At 54.4% G+C, this 12,301-nt stretch overlaps 4 protein-coding genes across 4 annotated transcripts; 2 read left to right on the forward strand and 2 right to left on the reverse strand.

Moving 5' to 3' along the window:
• Positions 1–439: 439 nt before the first annotated feature.
• NCS54_00125200 (Hypothetical protein) lies at positions 440–1,774 on the reverse strand (the record flags this gene model as incomplete). Its single annotated transcript, XM_053146883.1, has 2 exons — positions 904–1,774; positions 440–849 (listed from the first exon to the last, which is right to left on the reverse strand). Exons 1-2 carry the CDS (start codon positions 1,700–1,702, stop codon positions 440–442), a joined length of 1,209 nt encoding a protein of 402 aa, XP_053002858.1. The 5' UTR covers positions 1,703–1,774.
• Positions 1,775–1,950: 176 nt separating this feature from the next.
• On the forward strand, positions 1,951–3,044 carry NCS54_00125300 (Hypothetical protein; the record flags this gene model as incomplete). The annotated part of the gene is made up of 2 exons (XM_053146884.1): positions 1,951–2,358; positions 2,406–3,044. The coding sequence occupies 2 exons, from the start codon at positions 1,951–1,953 to the stop codon at positions 3,042–3,044; spliced, it is 1,047 nt and encodes a 348-aa protein (XP_053002859.1).
• A 797-nt stretch (positions 3,045–3,841) lies between these two features.
• NCS54_00125400 (Hypothetical protein) lies at positions 3,842–5,945 on the forward strand (the record flags this gene model as incomplete). The annotated part of the gene is made up of 4 exons (XM_053146885.1): positions 3,842–3,918; positions 3,993–4,186; positions 4,244–5,773; positions 5,824–5,945. The coding sequence occupies 4 exons, from the start codon at positions 3,842–3,844 to the stop codon at positions 5,943–5,945; spliced, it is 1,923 nt and encodes a 640-aa protein (XP_053002860.1).
• Positions 5,946–6,676: 731 nt separating this feature from the next.
• NCS54_00125500 (Carn-acyltransf domain-containing protein) lies at positions 6,677–9,349 on the reverse strand (the record flags this gene model as incomplete). Its single annotated transcript, XM_053146886.1, has 3 exons — positions 6,677–6,831; positions 6,882–8,864; positions 8,914–9,349. 3 exons carry the CDS (start codon positions 9,347–9,349, stop codon positions 6,677–6,679), a joined length of 2,574 nt encoding a protein of 857 aa, XP_053002861.1.
• Positions 9,350–12,301: the final 2,952 nt, after the last annotated feature.

Here is a 12,301-nt window from a genome sequence, read left to right on the forward strand (position 1 = left end):
AATGCCTGATCTCTACGGTCGGCAACGAGCTGGGGTATTCGCTGTCAAACGGGAGAATATTTAGGAGCGACGGAGAAGAGTGGTCTTCGGAAGGTTCCGACATAATGATAATAGCACAGATAATGAAGGCGTATTGGTGTCAAAAGAATGCGGTAAGTTGGCAAGTCTTGAAGATTCTCAAATGGACTCATACCAAGATTTGGATAGACACTGGCAGACTGTGATCACATGTTCCGACTTATATAGGGAAGCAGCAACGCGCAAGTATCTTAGAGGAAGGAACAAGACTTAGGAGCTGCGTTAGGGCAGGAGCCAGGGGGGTCAAACTAGAGAAACGTCATGAACGATCCAGATTGACCAACTCTCCATAACTTCCATTGAAAGGTTTATTGCTTCAATATCGTGTATTCATCTCACTTTGGTGCGAGACAAATTATGCCTACTTGGTAAAGTCGTGACTTTCCGAGAAAGAGAAATGAATCGCATCCTCTCCCACTGAAAACTCCCCATCCTTCATAGAGACGGGCGTGTAGCCCAATGGTGCAGTAAACTCAGAGCTATCCGACTCGTCGTCAGATTCTCGAGACTCAAAGCTTGGCTCTGTGGTCGCTTCGGACAGCCGACCTACTTGCCGCTCCTCGGCAGTCAGGGGGCAGTACCTCCAGTCGACCCAATAACGATTCCCCGCGAGAACGTGTACGAACCACAGTGCCAGATTCACAGTCAGGTCTTTGTAACTGCCGAGGTCGCCTTGGTGATGATTCGTCCAGGGGATGGAGACATACTCGAGTAGCCCATCATCCACGAGGCTTCTTCGAAGAGCCTCGTGGCTATCACTGACTCCTTTCTCTTATCTCATTAGCTTACAACTGTTTTAGAAACACTGCGCTTGCAAATACGAACTCGGAAAAGCTGCCCGTGGCTTCACCCGGAAGATGAAGGCCTCGCCACAAGTCAAGATGCACCCGTAGCGACATCCGTGGGTGACACAGTAAGTAAAAGCCTGCCTGATGGGCATGAAGTAATTCTTCTGTATCAATTCCTCCTTCATTTGGCCCTTTTTGTCGATGAAGCCGCTTCTGAAGAACTTCTCGCTGCACCATTTAGATGCCGTCTTGTACTCCTTGGGGAATCTCTCCTGGACGGCTGGAGACCCACGCTCGTCTGGTGACAAGGCGTGATGCACGGCACCAGAGTCGGGCCTCACGGAAATGTGTCGCTTCCTCGGTTTCTGCACACGATGGGATTGTGAGCTGCGTCTGGGTGGCTGTTTGCGCTTCGCCCGGCTGTTTACTTGGGGTTCAGCCTCGTGCTTCTTGTGCTTTCTCGTTTTGGAGTTCCAAATACTTGGGTGGAACTCGTTTCGAATAGACATCAGAGCCGTATTGACAATGGTCTCGTTCCATTTGATGATCAAGCTTGTTGTTGACTTCTCGTCGGTAACGATACAATCGGACTCGGGGAAGATGGTTGGGTAAGCTGGCAGAGATCGGCGGGTTCGGCGGGCGTCATCCAGCAGAGAGCCAGCAAAGACAGCCTCCAGGGTCTTGAAGTCGAATTCCTTCCATGGTCTAAGTTCTTTAGGCCAGTGAAAGTTGCGGGAAGCTGTAAGGGGCTTGCTATCTGGCTCAGGGTGAACAACTTCGGGGTTCTTGACTGTGAGGAGTTCAAAGATGGACGTTGCTGAGGGCTGGGACTCCATGCCGTCGAAGGTCAAAGAGGGTTCGGGAGGGGGTATAAATACTACGAGAGCGTACGACTCGTGGAATGTAGCACAGATCACATCAGCCAGTTGAGGACCATTCCGAGACAGGGGGCTATTTAAAAGACGCAAATCGCGGACGAGGCTGGTCGAGATACCCGACACTGTCATCAAATTAGGAAGTCAAGCTGATCTGAGGCCCATGGCACACACCATCACGGATGCTGCATGTTGGTGATGAGAGCTGAATGAGACAGCATACACGCCCATGGTTGGTCGAGACCCCGCCGCCGAAGCGTCACGCCATGCACGTCGAATGCTCCCTAGTTTCCGAGAGGTGGGAGGAGCCGCTGCCATCGAGCTTGAGCGATCATCGAAGGGGTATTACTATGAGGGTATTATTGTTGAGCTGTCCGGTTGGTGAGGCTACAGACACCTGTTCATACCACAGCATGCCGAGGAAACGCCCCCAGACCCAAGCCTCGTTCACCAACGACCTACCGCCATGTACGGGACCGAAACTACACCAGTTCCAGCATCATCGATCTCCGATACAATGGATGGAGAGGCTAGATGAAGACAGGGGTGACGGCTCCAGTGCCGAGGCTTATATATTCCGGGCTATTATACGTAAGAAGCAATATGCTATCAAAGTGGTACGTACGGCTTCGTTGTATAAAACACAAGTTGCTGATCTGGCCAGTTCAAATTCTACGACCCTTGGAGCTCTGAGTACTACTGGGGCCCCCTCCTGGGTGAAGACACGCCTCTGGACACGGCAGCTTACTATACCGACCCCTTTTTCGCCGAGTGTCGAGCGTACGGTCGAATCGAAGGTGCTCTAAGGAGGGGGAAGTTGAGGGCTGGAATTGCGGTTCCTTGCCATGGCTACATGTTCCTGAAGAAGGCGGATGAGAGAATACTAAGCGATCGAGGAGTAGACCTAGGCTTGGATGATGTCGACATTGACTTTCAGCAAACGGTCGAGGGCGGTTGTCGACCGAGAGCCATCGTCAAGGACTTTGTGCCAGGAGACTCTGGCGTCAACGAGAAGAGCGCAAAGAGGATACTCAAAGGCATAAGAGCTCTAAATAGGCAAAAGGTGTACAACAGGGACATTCGGATAGACAACTTTCGGAACGGGCAGCTGGTCGACTTTGGTTCTTCGTGGACGGAGCCGCACGTCCTCATGGATGCGCTGGGTGCTCGAGACGTCAGGGGCCAAAAGGCTTCTGATCTGGCCTTGTTTGACGACATGATTGAGGATGAAGGGATTGTGACGGAGGTGAGGGGGTTGCCGAATTCAGAATATTGTACCAAGCTGCGGTCGTGGGATAATTAGTTATGGTGTACAAAGGGGTTGTTTGAAGAGTGGGTTTATGAGCATCTAACGATATATGTAGCCGCATATGTATATGGATATTTCAACTGAACCGTGCTAGAAAACGGCGCTATGTTGTCTGGATAGACAAGAAGTCATGCACTTGGAGGCAATACTTGGCCACTGGATTGAACTTTGTGGTTTGAAATATACAGGCTTTGTAACTGGTTCTTAATCGGTGAACTACGTCTGTCATGGACTTCTTGTTCAATAGGTTTATTAGAATAGTGCCCCCAGATCTTTGTGCCTCATGATTTACCATGGCTCTAGACATAGATGATCAGTTGAACTTATTGTTGAACACCTGGCGTGGATCAAGAGCCTTGGCGAAGGTCTCGTCCAAGTCCAACAAAGCCCAGGGTGGCTTCAGCCTAGAATTGAATCACAGATCACACATCCCAAGGCAAGATTCAAGTATCTGCAGGCACGTACACTCGCTTTGTTGTTGCCAAGTTGTTATTCGACGTATTAATCGTTAATTGGTTCGTTGGGGTGGTAGTGGTACTACCTCAAGGTACCTGGCCCACTGTGCCGGTGTGTGGCCTCCACTGGGCGACGGGAGCATTAACTGGGGACCCTCTAAACACGCCCCAAGCTCCCGACCCGGTCTTCAACAACACCAACCGCGTCACCCGGCGCGTCTTGTATTTCTCGTCGCATCCCACTTTCGACCTCGCACACCAGCATCGCGACCGACCAAACGACGCAGAGTCTCAAGACCAACGAACACAAGAGAGAACACCGACGACACAAAAATCATGGCCCCCCGCGGTGGCCCCAGGCGCAGTGAGGCTGCCGAGCCGCAAGCTTTCCACCAGCTCGGCGTTCGTGGTCGGTGAGTTTGCGCCCGCCAATTTCGACATTTCCACCATGCGCGCCAATCCTAGAGTCCTAACCTGGCATTTGCAGGAAAACTGGCGTGGAATTGATAGATACCGGAGAGCGCGACGAGTATGGCATGCAACCGCTGGATGACCTACTCTCCTCGCCAGAGAGGGGTCCTTCCAGAGCCAATCAACAAGACGACGACGACGACGACGACGACGACGATGACGATCAATATGACGACGATCAAGGCAGCGAGGATATGGACATTGAGACGAGTGCGCCAGCTTCAACCATGCACACACAGGCACCACCAAAGACTAACATGACCACAGGTGCAGGACCGGGTCCGCGAACCCTGCTTAAGGAGCGAAGCATACCGTACCCTATTCCTCGCAGTCGGTCACCCGTAAAGACACAATTACTATCTCCTGCCCGAAGGAATCGAAACCTAGAACACCTCTCGTCACCAACGCGACGCTCCATTGCCGAGGAGCGTGACCCCACCGTGACGCGAAAACTCGACTTCGGAGCCAAGCCCTCAGGACGCCCACGAGGTGGCGCGAATGGAATCAACGGCTCGCTACCCGAGGAGGAGGAGGATGCGGACGAGACGGAGGACGCCGACGAGCCCGAGCAGGAAGAAGAGGTGTCGGACAACATGGATCTTTTGGAGCAGTCGTTGCAGATGGTCGAGGCCATGCATGGAGACTCTGTGTCGCCCGAGCCCGAACCTGAACCCGAGCATTCAGAACCCCCATCAGAAGAAGACGAACCTCCCGTGAAGCAGCCCGTCGCGGCTAAGAAGGGCCGCGGACGACCCCCAAGACCCAAGCCTGTTCAACAAGAGCCGGAGGAGGAACCAGCCGAGGAAGAGTCCGAGGAAGACGCCGCGCCTGTAGCAGCCAAGAGAGGAAAGAAACCGAGCAAGCCTGCACCTCAGCCCAAGCAACCCAAAGCAGTCCCAGCATCAAGAAAACGGAGAGCAGAGCCGGAGCCGGAGCCAGAAGAGGATGACCAACCCGAAGACGAGGTCTCAGAACCAGAGCCTGAAGAGAGCGCTCCTCAGGCCAAGAAACAGCGTACTGCATCTGTCAAGCCTTCAAAACCAGCCGCCAAGGCAGCAGCATCAAAGGCTCCAGGTGGGCCCAAAGGGAGGCCACCACGCAGGAAAGCTCCAGCAGAAGAGGTTGGAGAGACTTCGTTCGCCGCTCTTCAACGCGGTCCGCCGATGCCCAAGTCGCGAGGTCTTGTGTCTGTTCGTCACGACGCAGAAGAGGTTCGGACGACGAGATCTGGCCGCCACTCTTTCAAGCCTCTGGACTGGTGGAGAGGTGACAAGGTTGTCCAGGAGGAGGAGGAATTTGACGGTGTGACGGGCCGGGATAAGTTTGTATTGACCACCATCAAGGAGGTTATCCGCAAACCTCAAGAGGAGGCGCCTGTTAAGAAGGCCAGGGGTCGTGCAAAGGGCAGACCCAAATGTGCTCCAGAGGTTGAACTCGAGGACTGGGAGCTCAACCCAGGCGTTGTCAATGGCGAGGTCATCCTGTGGGAGCCGGAGCACGAGCTACACCCCCCGGCCGACGACGAGCCCGTTGAGGTCATGGAGGATCGTGTGGCGATAGCAGGTAATGCCATTCAGACTAAGGACATCCACGACACGACGTTCCGTTTCGCCAAGACGCTCACGACACCATTTATTGGTGCTGGTATTGTCGATCTACCCCCGGGCTCCGACAAGCGCCCAAAGAACTCGCGCAAGATGCACATGGTCTTCTTTCTGCATTCTGGAAAGGTGCTTGTCACGGTCAACGAAGCTTCGTTCCGTCTCTCCGCCGGAGGCATGTGGTTTGTACCAAGAGGTGTGTTTATCCCTTCATATCGAGACTGCCAGTCACTAACTCCCTTGCAGGAAACTACTACAGCATAACAAACGACTACGACAAGCCCGCGCGCATCTTCTTTTCCCAGGGATGCGAGGTGACGTCCCAACCAACAGAAGGAGAGCAATCGCAACTGTCCGTAATGGCATGATCGTGTGCGAGACGGTGTTGTCACCACTGGGAGGAGTTTCGTGTATATACTGGGACCTGTTGCCGTTAAGTCTGGCGGCTCAGGGGAAAGGAGTTTTTCTTGCTGGAGGTATCCCTCTTTTTTGTTGGTAACCTCGGGACGTGCGGGATTGAGGGTTTCAAGCCATTGTCGAATTCTGGCCTCGAAAGGAGTTGTATCAGACAAGAGGTCGACGTTACGATTTATGTGTTGTTAGGGCGGTTAGGTTGTATACCATTCATGAAACAAGGCAATTCAAGTCGTGGACTTGCTGTAATGAATTCGCGGTCACGTTCAAGTTGAGCCGGTGACAACAAATGATGATTCATCCATGGCATGTGAATGGTGTAGATTGATGCTATCGAGAAGTGGATACGACGACAACTTCACTCCAGAGAGCGAATCTTGAATACACCAACTTAGCTACTTAGCCTACCACTAACTCAGAGATAGTTTTTCACGATGCACGCACATAGTAAATGTTAACCTCGAGTTCATCTACTCTGGTGAAGTGTAGCCAAGCTTATCAGCCCACTTAGACTTCAAATAGCAATCTCCAAAAAACAAAGCCGTACTCTAGCTCGTAGAGACAAACCTGCTCCTAGGCGCCCAAGACACACACAAAACACTCATCAGGCTCCCTTCCTGCCTGTCCAAAGACAAAACATGTGCTCCGAAAACACCATGCAATGCGATGTCATGCAATAAGATGCTCAGTAATCAATCAGCCTCAACTTCTTTCCAATATCACGACGGCGGGCCTGTGCCTGCGCCGCCCGTTCCGAAGCCCGCGTCTCCGTAGTCGTCTCAAACTGCACGTGGCGAGCCTTGAGAGCCTGCAGCAGCATGCCAGCATCAAAGAAACCATCTAGGAGTATTGTTAGTTACGATTTGTATACAAAGGACGTGAATACTTACATCCACCCATCTCGTCATCCTCACTAAAGGTACTGCTCTCATTGGTGGGAGAGGTTGTGCCGGTGGCTGAACGGAGGCTGTCGACGGCGGTGATGGGGCGTCCACGGCTCTTAACTCGGCTGATGGGCTTGGGCCTCTCGACCTCGACCTCGCGAGCACGGCTGGCCTTGCCGGTAGACATCTTGCGGTTGCTGATGCGCAGGATGCGGCGGATCTCGAGGAGGTAGCTCTCGAGGGTATCGACAAAGCGCTTGGTCTGACGATGCTTGCTGGCAACGCAGATAGCGAGTCCATCATCCTTGATAATGTATCCAATACCGAAACCATCTCCAGAGGTAGGACCGAATCCGAACTGGCGAAGAGCAGGGTTTCCACAGTTGGATGTGGAGATGATGGTGTTGTTCAGCTTGTCCCATCCAGAGTCGGCAAACAAGAGAGGCAGGGGGTTCTGATCCCGCGAACGAGAGTTGGTGCTGTATCCGCGCTCGCGCGAGGAGGGCTTCACCTCAACACCATCTGTGGATGGGAACGAACCGTTGCTGACGGGCGATCCCACGCGGTCCGAGTACCCATCGGGGCTAGAGTAACCTGTGCTGTTCAAGTTGCTATCAAGATCTTCATCCAGGCTCCTCTGCCACACAGAAAAGAGGGCATAGAGGTGGCGATCACAACCCTCAGCCTTGGAGCACTGTCGGGTATTGGCAGTGTGCTTCTGGCAAGCCTTCTTGAGCGCCTCGATCTTGGACTCGGCCGGGTTGTCAGCCCAGAAGCTCTGGACAAAGTCGACAACCTCGGGAGAGACAGTTCGGATGGCCTCGGTTCGGCCGTGCAAGAACATCTTGGTCATGGCCGGCTCGTAAGTGCACTCAACTCGGCCATACAGACCGTAGTACGCAGCCTGGAAAGCCATCTGGACAAAGGCATCGGGGGAGAAGCCCATCGAGGTGATGAAGTTCTTTCCGTAGTGGCTAAAGTCCAGGGTCTGGAACTCGTTCTGCTCAATCAAGTCGGCCAACCTAGTCTCGGCAAATCGGACGGCGACGCTGAGCTCGGGAATCATATCCCACTCGAGCTTCCTGGGGGTCACGCTGACATCGCCAAAGCTCTCAGGGTCACGCTTGGAAGGATCCGGACTGGATGAGGCCCAGAGCGAAGGGGCCATGCCGTTGATGGTGCGGGCGAAACGGAGGATAGTGTCGGTATAAACGTCACTAGCGAACCGCAGAACCGTGTGACCGTCGACACCTGTATGCTCAAAGTTGATTCCGGCGCTTCCGTTCTTGCAGACAATGATCTGAAGCTTGTCATACCAGCGGTTGGTGCAAGTTCCGATCTGGACACCCTTCTCAATTTCACTGGTACCGCAAAGCATGTTCTGGCACAGAGCAGCGGCATCGGCAGGCTCCGTGTAGTCCAGGCAGAGGACGAAGAGAGCCGAGTCGACAATGCCGAGGGAGTCAGCGTTGTTGGAATCAGGCTCACTGGTCAGGACGTCTCGAAGTCCGGACCAGACCTTGCGGTTCTCAGTGCTCAGGACACCCAGTGCCCCCTTTGCAGCCTCCTGAATGGGGATTTGAGTGGCATCATCGATGATGGTCTGGAGGTTGATGGAAATGTCCTTCTCGGTCATGATGAGATCCGAGTTGTCGTCCAAGACATCGAACCAATAGAACTGGCCATGGCACATGACGACAATGTGCTTCGACTCGGGGTCTTGCTCAATCTGGCAACCGGCCTCAGTAGGGACTCGGGCAGTGCCGAAAAGTCGTGAAAACTGGTACATGCACAGGGGGGTGCCCTTGATCCTGTCTGGGGCAAGCTCCTCCTTACGGACGGCTCGAACAAACTCGAGGGATGATACAACCAGAGATGCCGCTCGGGTGACCTGGTTGTTGCGGGCGGGGGTCGGATCATCCTCCAGAAGGAAGAAGGGGTTGAGGTTGAGAACAACGGGGTTGTCGTAGTTCAGGTAGGAATCATACCCTGTCAAGTGTCAGTGATGATTTGAGAGAGTGAAGAAAGTAGTACATACAAAACTGCTCAATGTAGCTGGTCTTTCCCTGGGCATAAGCCTTCAGCTTCTCCTGCAGCTCAGGGCCATCGCCCTTGAGGAACTCGTTCACAGCATGCTGAGTCTCTGCGTGCTCCCGGGCCGTCTGGAGGGGCTTAAGGGCTTCGAGGTATCGCTTGCAGGTGGCATCCAGCTCAGGGATGGGGAGTTTCGGGAGCTTGTCCTGGCCAGAGAAGGTGATGCCGCCCTCCTTCTTGGACTCGCTGTAGGTAGCCATGGGAACTCGCTTGTAGTCGCCGTTGAGTCTGGCGGACGAGTCACGTCGTTGTTGAGGAAGTTCGGGGATCTCAGGGACAGAACGAGGAACCGAGGCGTCGATGGGTGCCGACTTGGGAGTAGGCTCAGAGAGTCTCTCTCCAAGAGGCTGGGGAAGGGTGAAGGTGCGGACTTGAGTCATGGTGTCAGTTGTGAGGGTCGTAGGAGTCGATGAGAAAACGAAGTCTAAGCGTAAAGAGGTGACACGCTTGTGCTAACGTTGAGGCCGCGGAGAGCGGTGCGGTAAAAGTAGTGACAGTTTTCTTGGAGGAAATAGTCTGGCATTACACGATGGGCATTCTAGTATTGGAAGAGATGGGTTGATGGGTAACCAGAGTCCAAAGGATCAACTGGAGAGGGCACAGGGCTCTGATATAAAGCAAACGACCATGACCTCGCTGACTTAGACAAGAGTCAAGTGGACCCGCCACGCACCCTCCGCACACCCTCCGCACTCAACTGGGGGTAGCCGAGCAAGAGGGATGGCTTCTGGGGGAGTGAGGGCAGGCAACGGTTGTGATAGGGCCAGCAGGCCTGTCAAGGCAAACGGTAGGTGATGAGACTCCTCCGCAGGTCCGACAGCCAGCAGTGCCGAACGAACGTGGGTGCAGGGAGTATGGAGGTAGAACGATCCAGGCACGGAGACTTACCGGGGATGGGACTGAGCCACAGCGCACAGCTATGCAGAAGGCGAGAAAACCCCGAGCAAGACGAGAGCCGGTAATAGCAAGTTGATGCCGAGTCGGTGGGACGGTATCACTGGACAAAGCGTCTGAGGCAGGTTGCGACAGGGCAGGGGACTCGAGGCATCAAAAGAAGCACGAGGCTGGCCGGCTATGTACCTGGACAAACGGGTGGCATCCAAGAGCAGACAAGTAGGTACCTAGGAGAGCCAGGAACGGTTCTTCGCAACGTGTCGCTCGGGTTGGAGGGGCGCTGTGCCGTCACGGAAGGCTCCCGAGCAGTGGCCTCGCAGCAGTCAGAAGCCGTCTAAGCTGGAGGTTGTCTTCGGACGACGGGATGTTGGCAATAACGGTGCCAGACTCGGAGCCGTGACGGAGAGCAGAGGCAATCGACCCAAGCCGACCGGGGACGGTCTGAACAGGATCCACTCCCAAGACAAGTTGGAGGCCGAGGGGCGGCGTGTAACTGGCTGGATAGGTGTGCTTCTCCAGCGTTTTGGCCAGCTTATGACGGAGAGTGTCCGGCCTGGGATGACAGTCTGAACGCTGAACCCCGAACCCCACGATTCAACCTGTGATGAGGGGAAATCAGCTGCGAGAGCATTACCGAAGTTGGGGTCTCGTCAGGTGGCAATGCCATGTCTCTCTTCCCCTCTCTTGTGGCTGTTTGTGCCCTCCTGCTGCTGTGCGCACGCGCCCTCGAGATGCCCCGGGGGCAGTCGAGTGCCGCGGTCTAATGGTCTGATGTCTTTCATGTGCCGGCCAGAGTTTGAAAGGTTATCTGATCTGATGGGATGGGCGTTCCTGGTGTCACTATGCTTGGGTGGGCGCGATGGTCGCTTGCGAATTCAAGACAGCTAGAGTGGGACTTGGAGAAGACCGGCCCCGGCGTCATGGGTCGCAGTCATCGCCTGGGCTGACGCTGGCCCATTCATACCTGGCCGATTAGTATCCAGGGATCGCAGACTCTCTGGGCCACATTCCGGTGCCGGTAGCAAGTTTGACGATCCGGGGCGTGTTCTAGGCTAGACTTGCTCGCGACCGGCATGGCCGACGCAAGCGGGAGCGCTGGGTAAAGCTCTACGCGGAGAGGCCTCAAAATCATGGCTTATCATTATTTCTCCGGGTTGCTTCTTACTCGAGAAAATTCCGCCGTGATACCGGTGCTATCCGAGACGGAATGAAGACTTTAATGTCCTGTACGAGGATTGTTCAAGAGGGTGTGATAACAATCAAGGGTGTGTGGCAAGGAGCCAAGCCGAGAGATGGCAAGGGAAGACAGGGAACCGACAACAGCGCAGAGCTTTCAGATCTGACAGGGAATAACATTGCGGTACTGGTCTCCATGCTGCTGGGCAGTGTTCGCATTCCCGAGGGCCAACGGAGCCGGTCCTGGAGGGTGTGCCCTGCTGGACGGACAGCGAACGGCTGGGACGGCCGGCCACGGTCAGGGCCGTTCTCGGTTCGGTCCAAAGGACGCCAGGGAAAAAAAGCTTCGATACCACAGCTTCATTTCGTCATGGCCGCGCCCCGAAACGTGGTTCCCGCAGTGGGGAGCGGCGCCAAAAAAGCAGGCCGATGATGGGCACCACGGAAGAGAGCAAACAGTGTGTGTGGGTGGATTAGATCCTCCAAAGGTGACTGGATGGCGTGTCATTGAAGGCCTGCAAGATTTGCTAGGTTGTTGGACGAACGCTCGAGGTCGAGACATTGTTCATGGGGAAACTTTTACTTCTTTTCTTGGATTCTGGCTTGAGGAGGGCGCTCGTCCAGCGTGGCAATTGGGGGAAGGAAGATGGGGATCCCGCGGGGTAACCCTGCCTTGCACTTTCCTGCTTGCACCTTGCTCCTTGCACCCTGTTGTCGCCTCAAAACGGGCATCTTTCGGCATGAGTATTGTATCTTACTAAAATGTCATTACGAGGGCCAGATTCTCTTGTCTGATCTCGAGGAAATTTGATTCTGCAACGCTATTACAAGCGTGTACCAGCTGGCGCTTGGATATCTTACAGCTCGGCTTTCAACCGAGGTTTTGGGGTGGTGTCAGGTGATAGGTCACGTGTGATATGATATCATTGTTTGATCCGAAACCCCGGCGTTGTTCTCCACCCGTCCCGCCGAACTGGGCCCTTGGCCGGCTCTGTTGCTCCTCTTCCAGAGGCCCGGCCCCGGCCCCGGTTCGATCCACACTCAGCAAAAGCCGGACGGTATGGGTCTGCTTCGGACAAGTGAACGGGGCCCACTATCATTACCTTGTACATAAAATAGCAGCCTCCCCAACTTCAGTTCGCAACCGACTTCGCTGGTTTTTGACCGGAAATTCCTCCTTTCCTACAGACTATCTGCTGCTAGTTGGCCAGGTATCTTGTGCTTCTTTGCTCTATAGCCAACTTATGCTCTTCTTTGAGATT

This window comes from Fusarium falciforme, chromosome 1 (assembly GCF_026873545.1).
Source record: "Fusarium falciforme chromosome 1, complete sequence".
NCBI lineage: Eukaryota > Fungi > Ascomycota > Sordariomycetes > Hypocreales > Nectriaceae > Fusarium > Fusarium falciforme.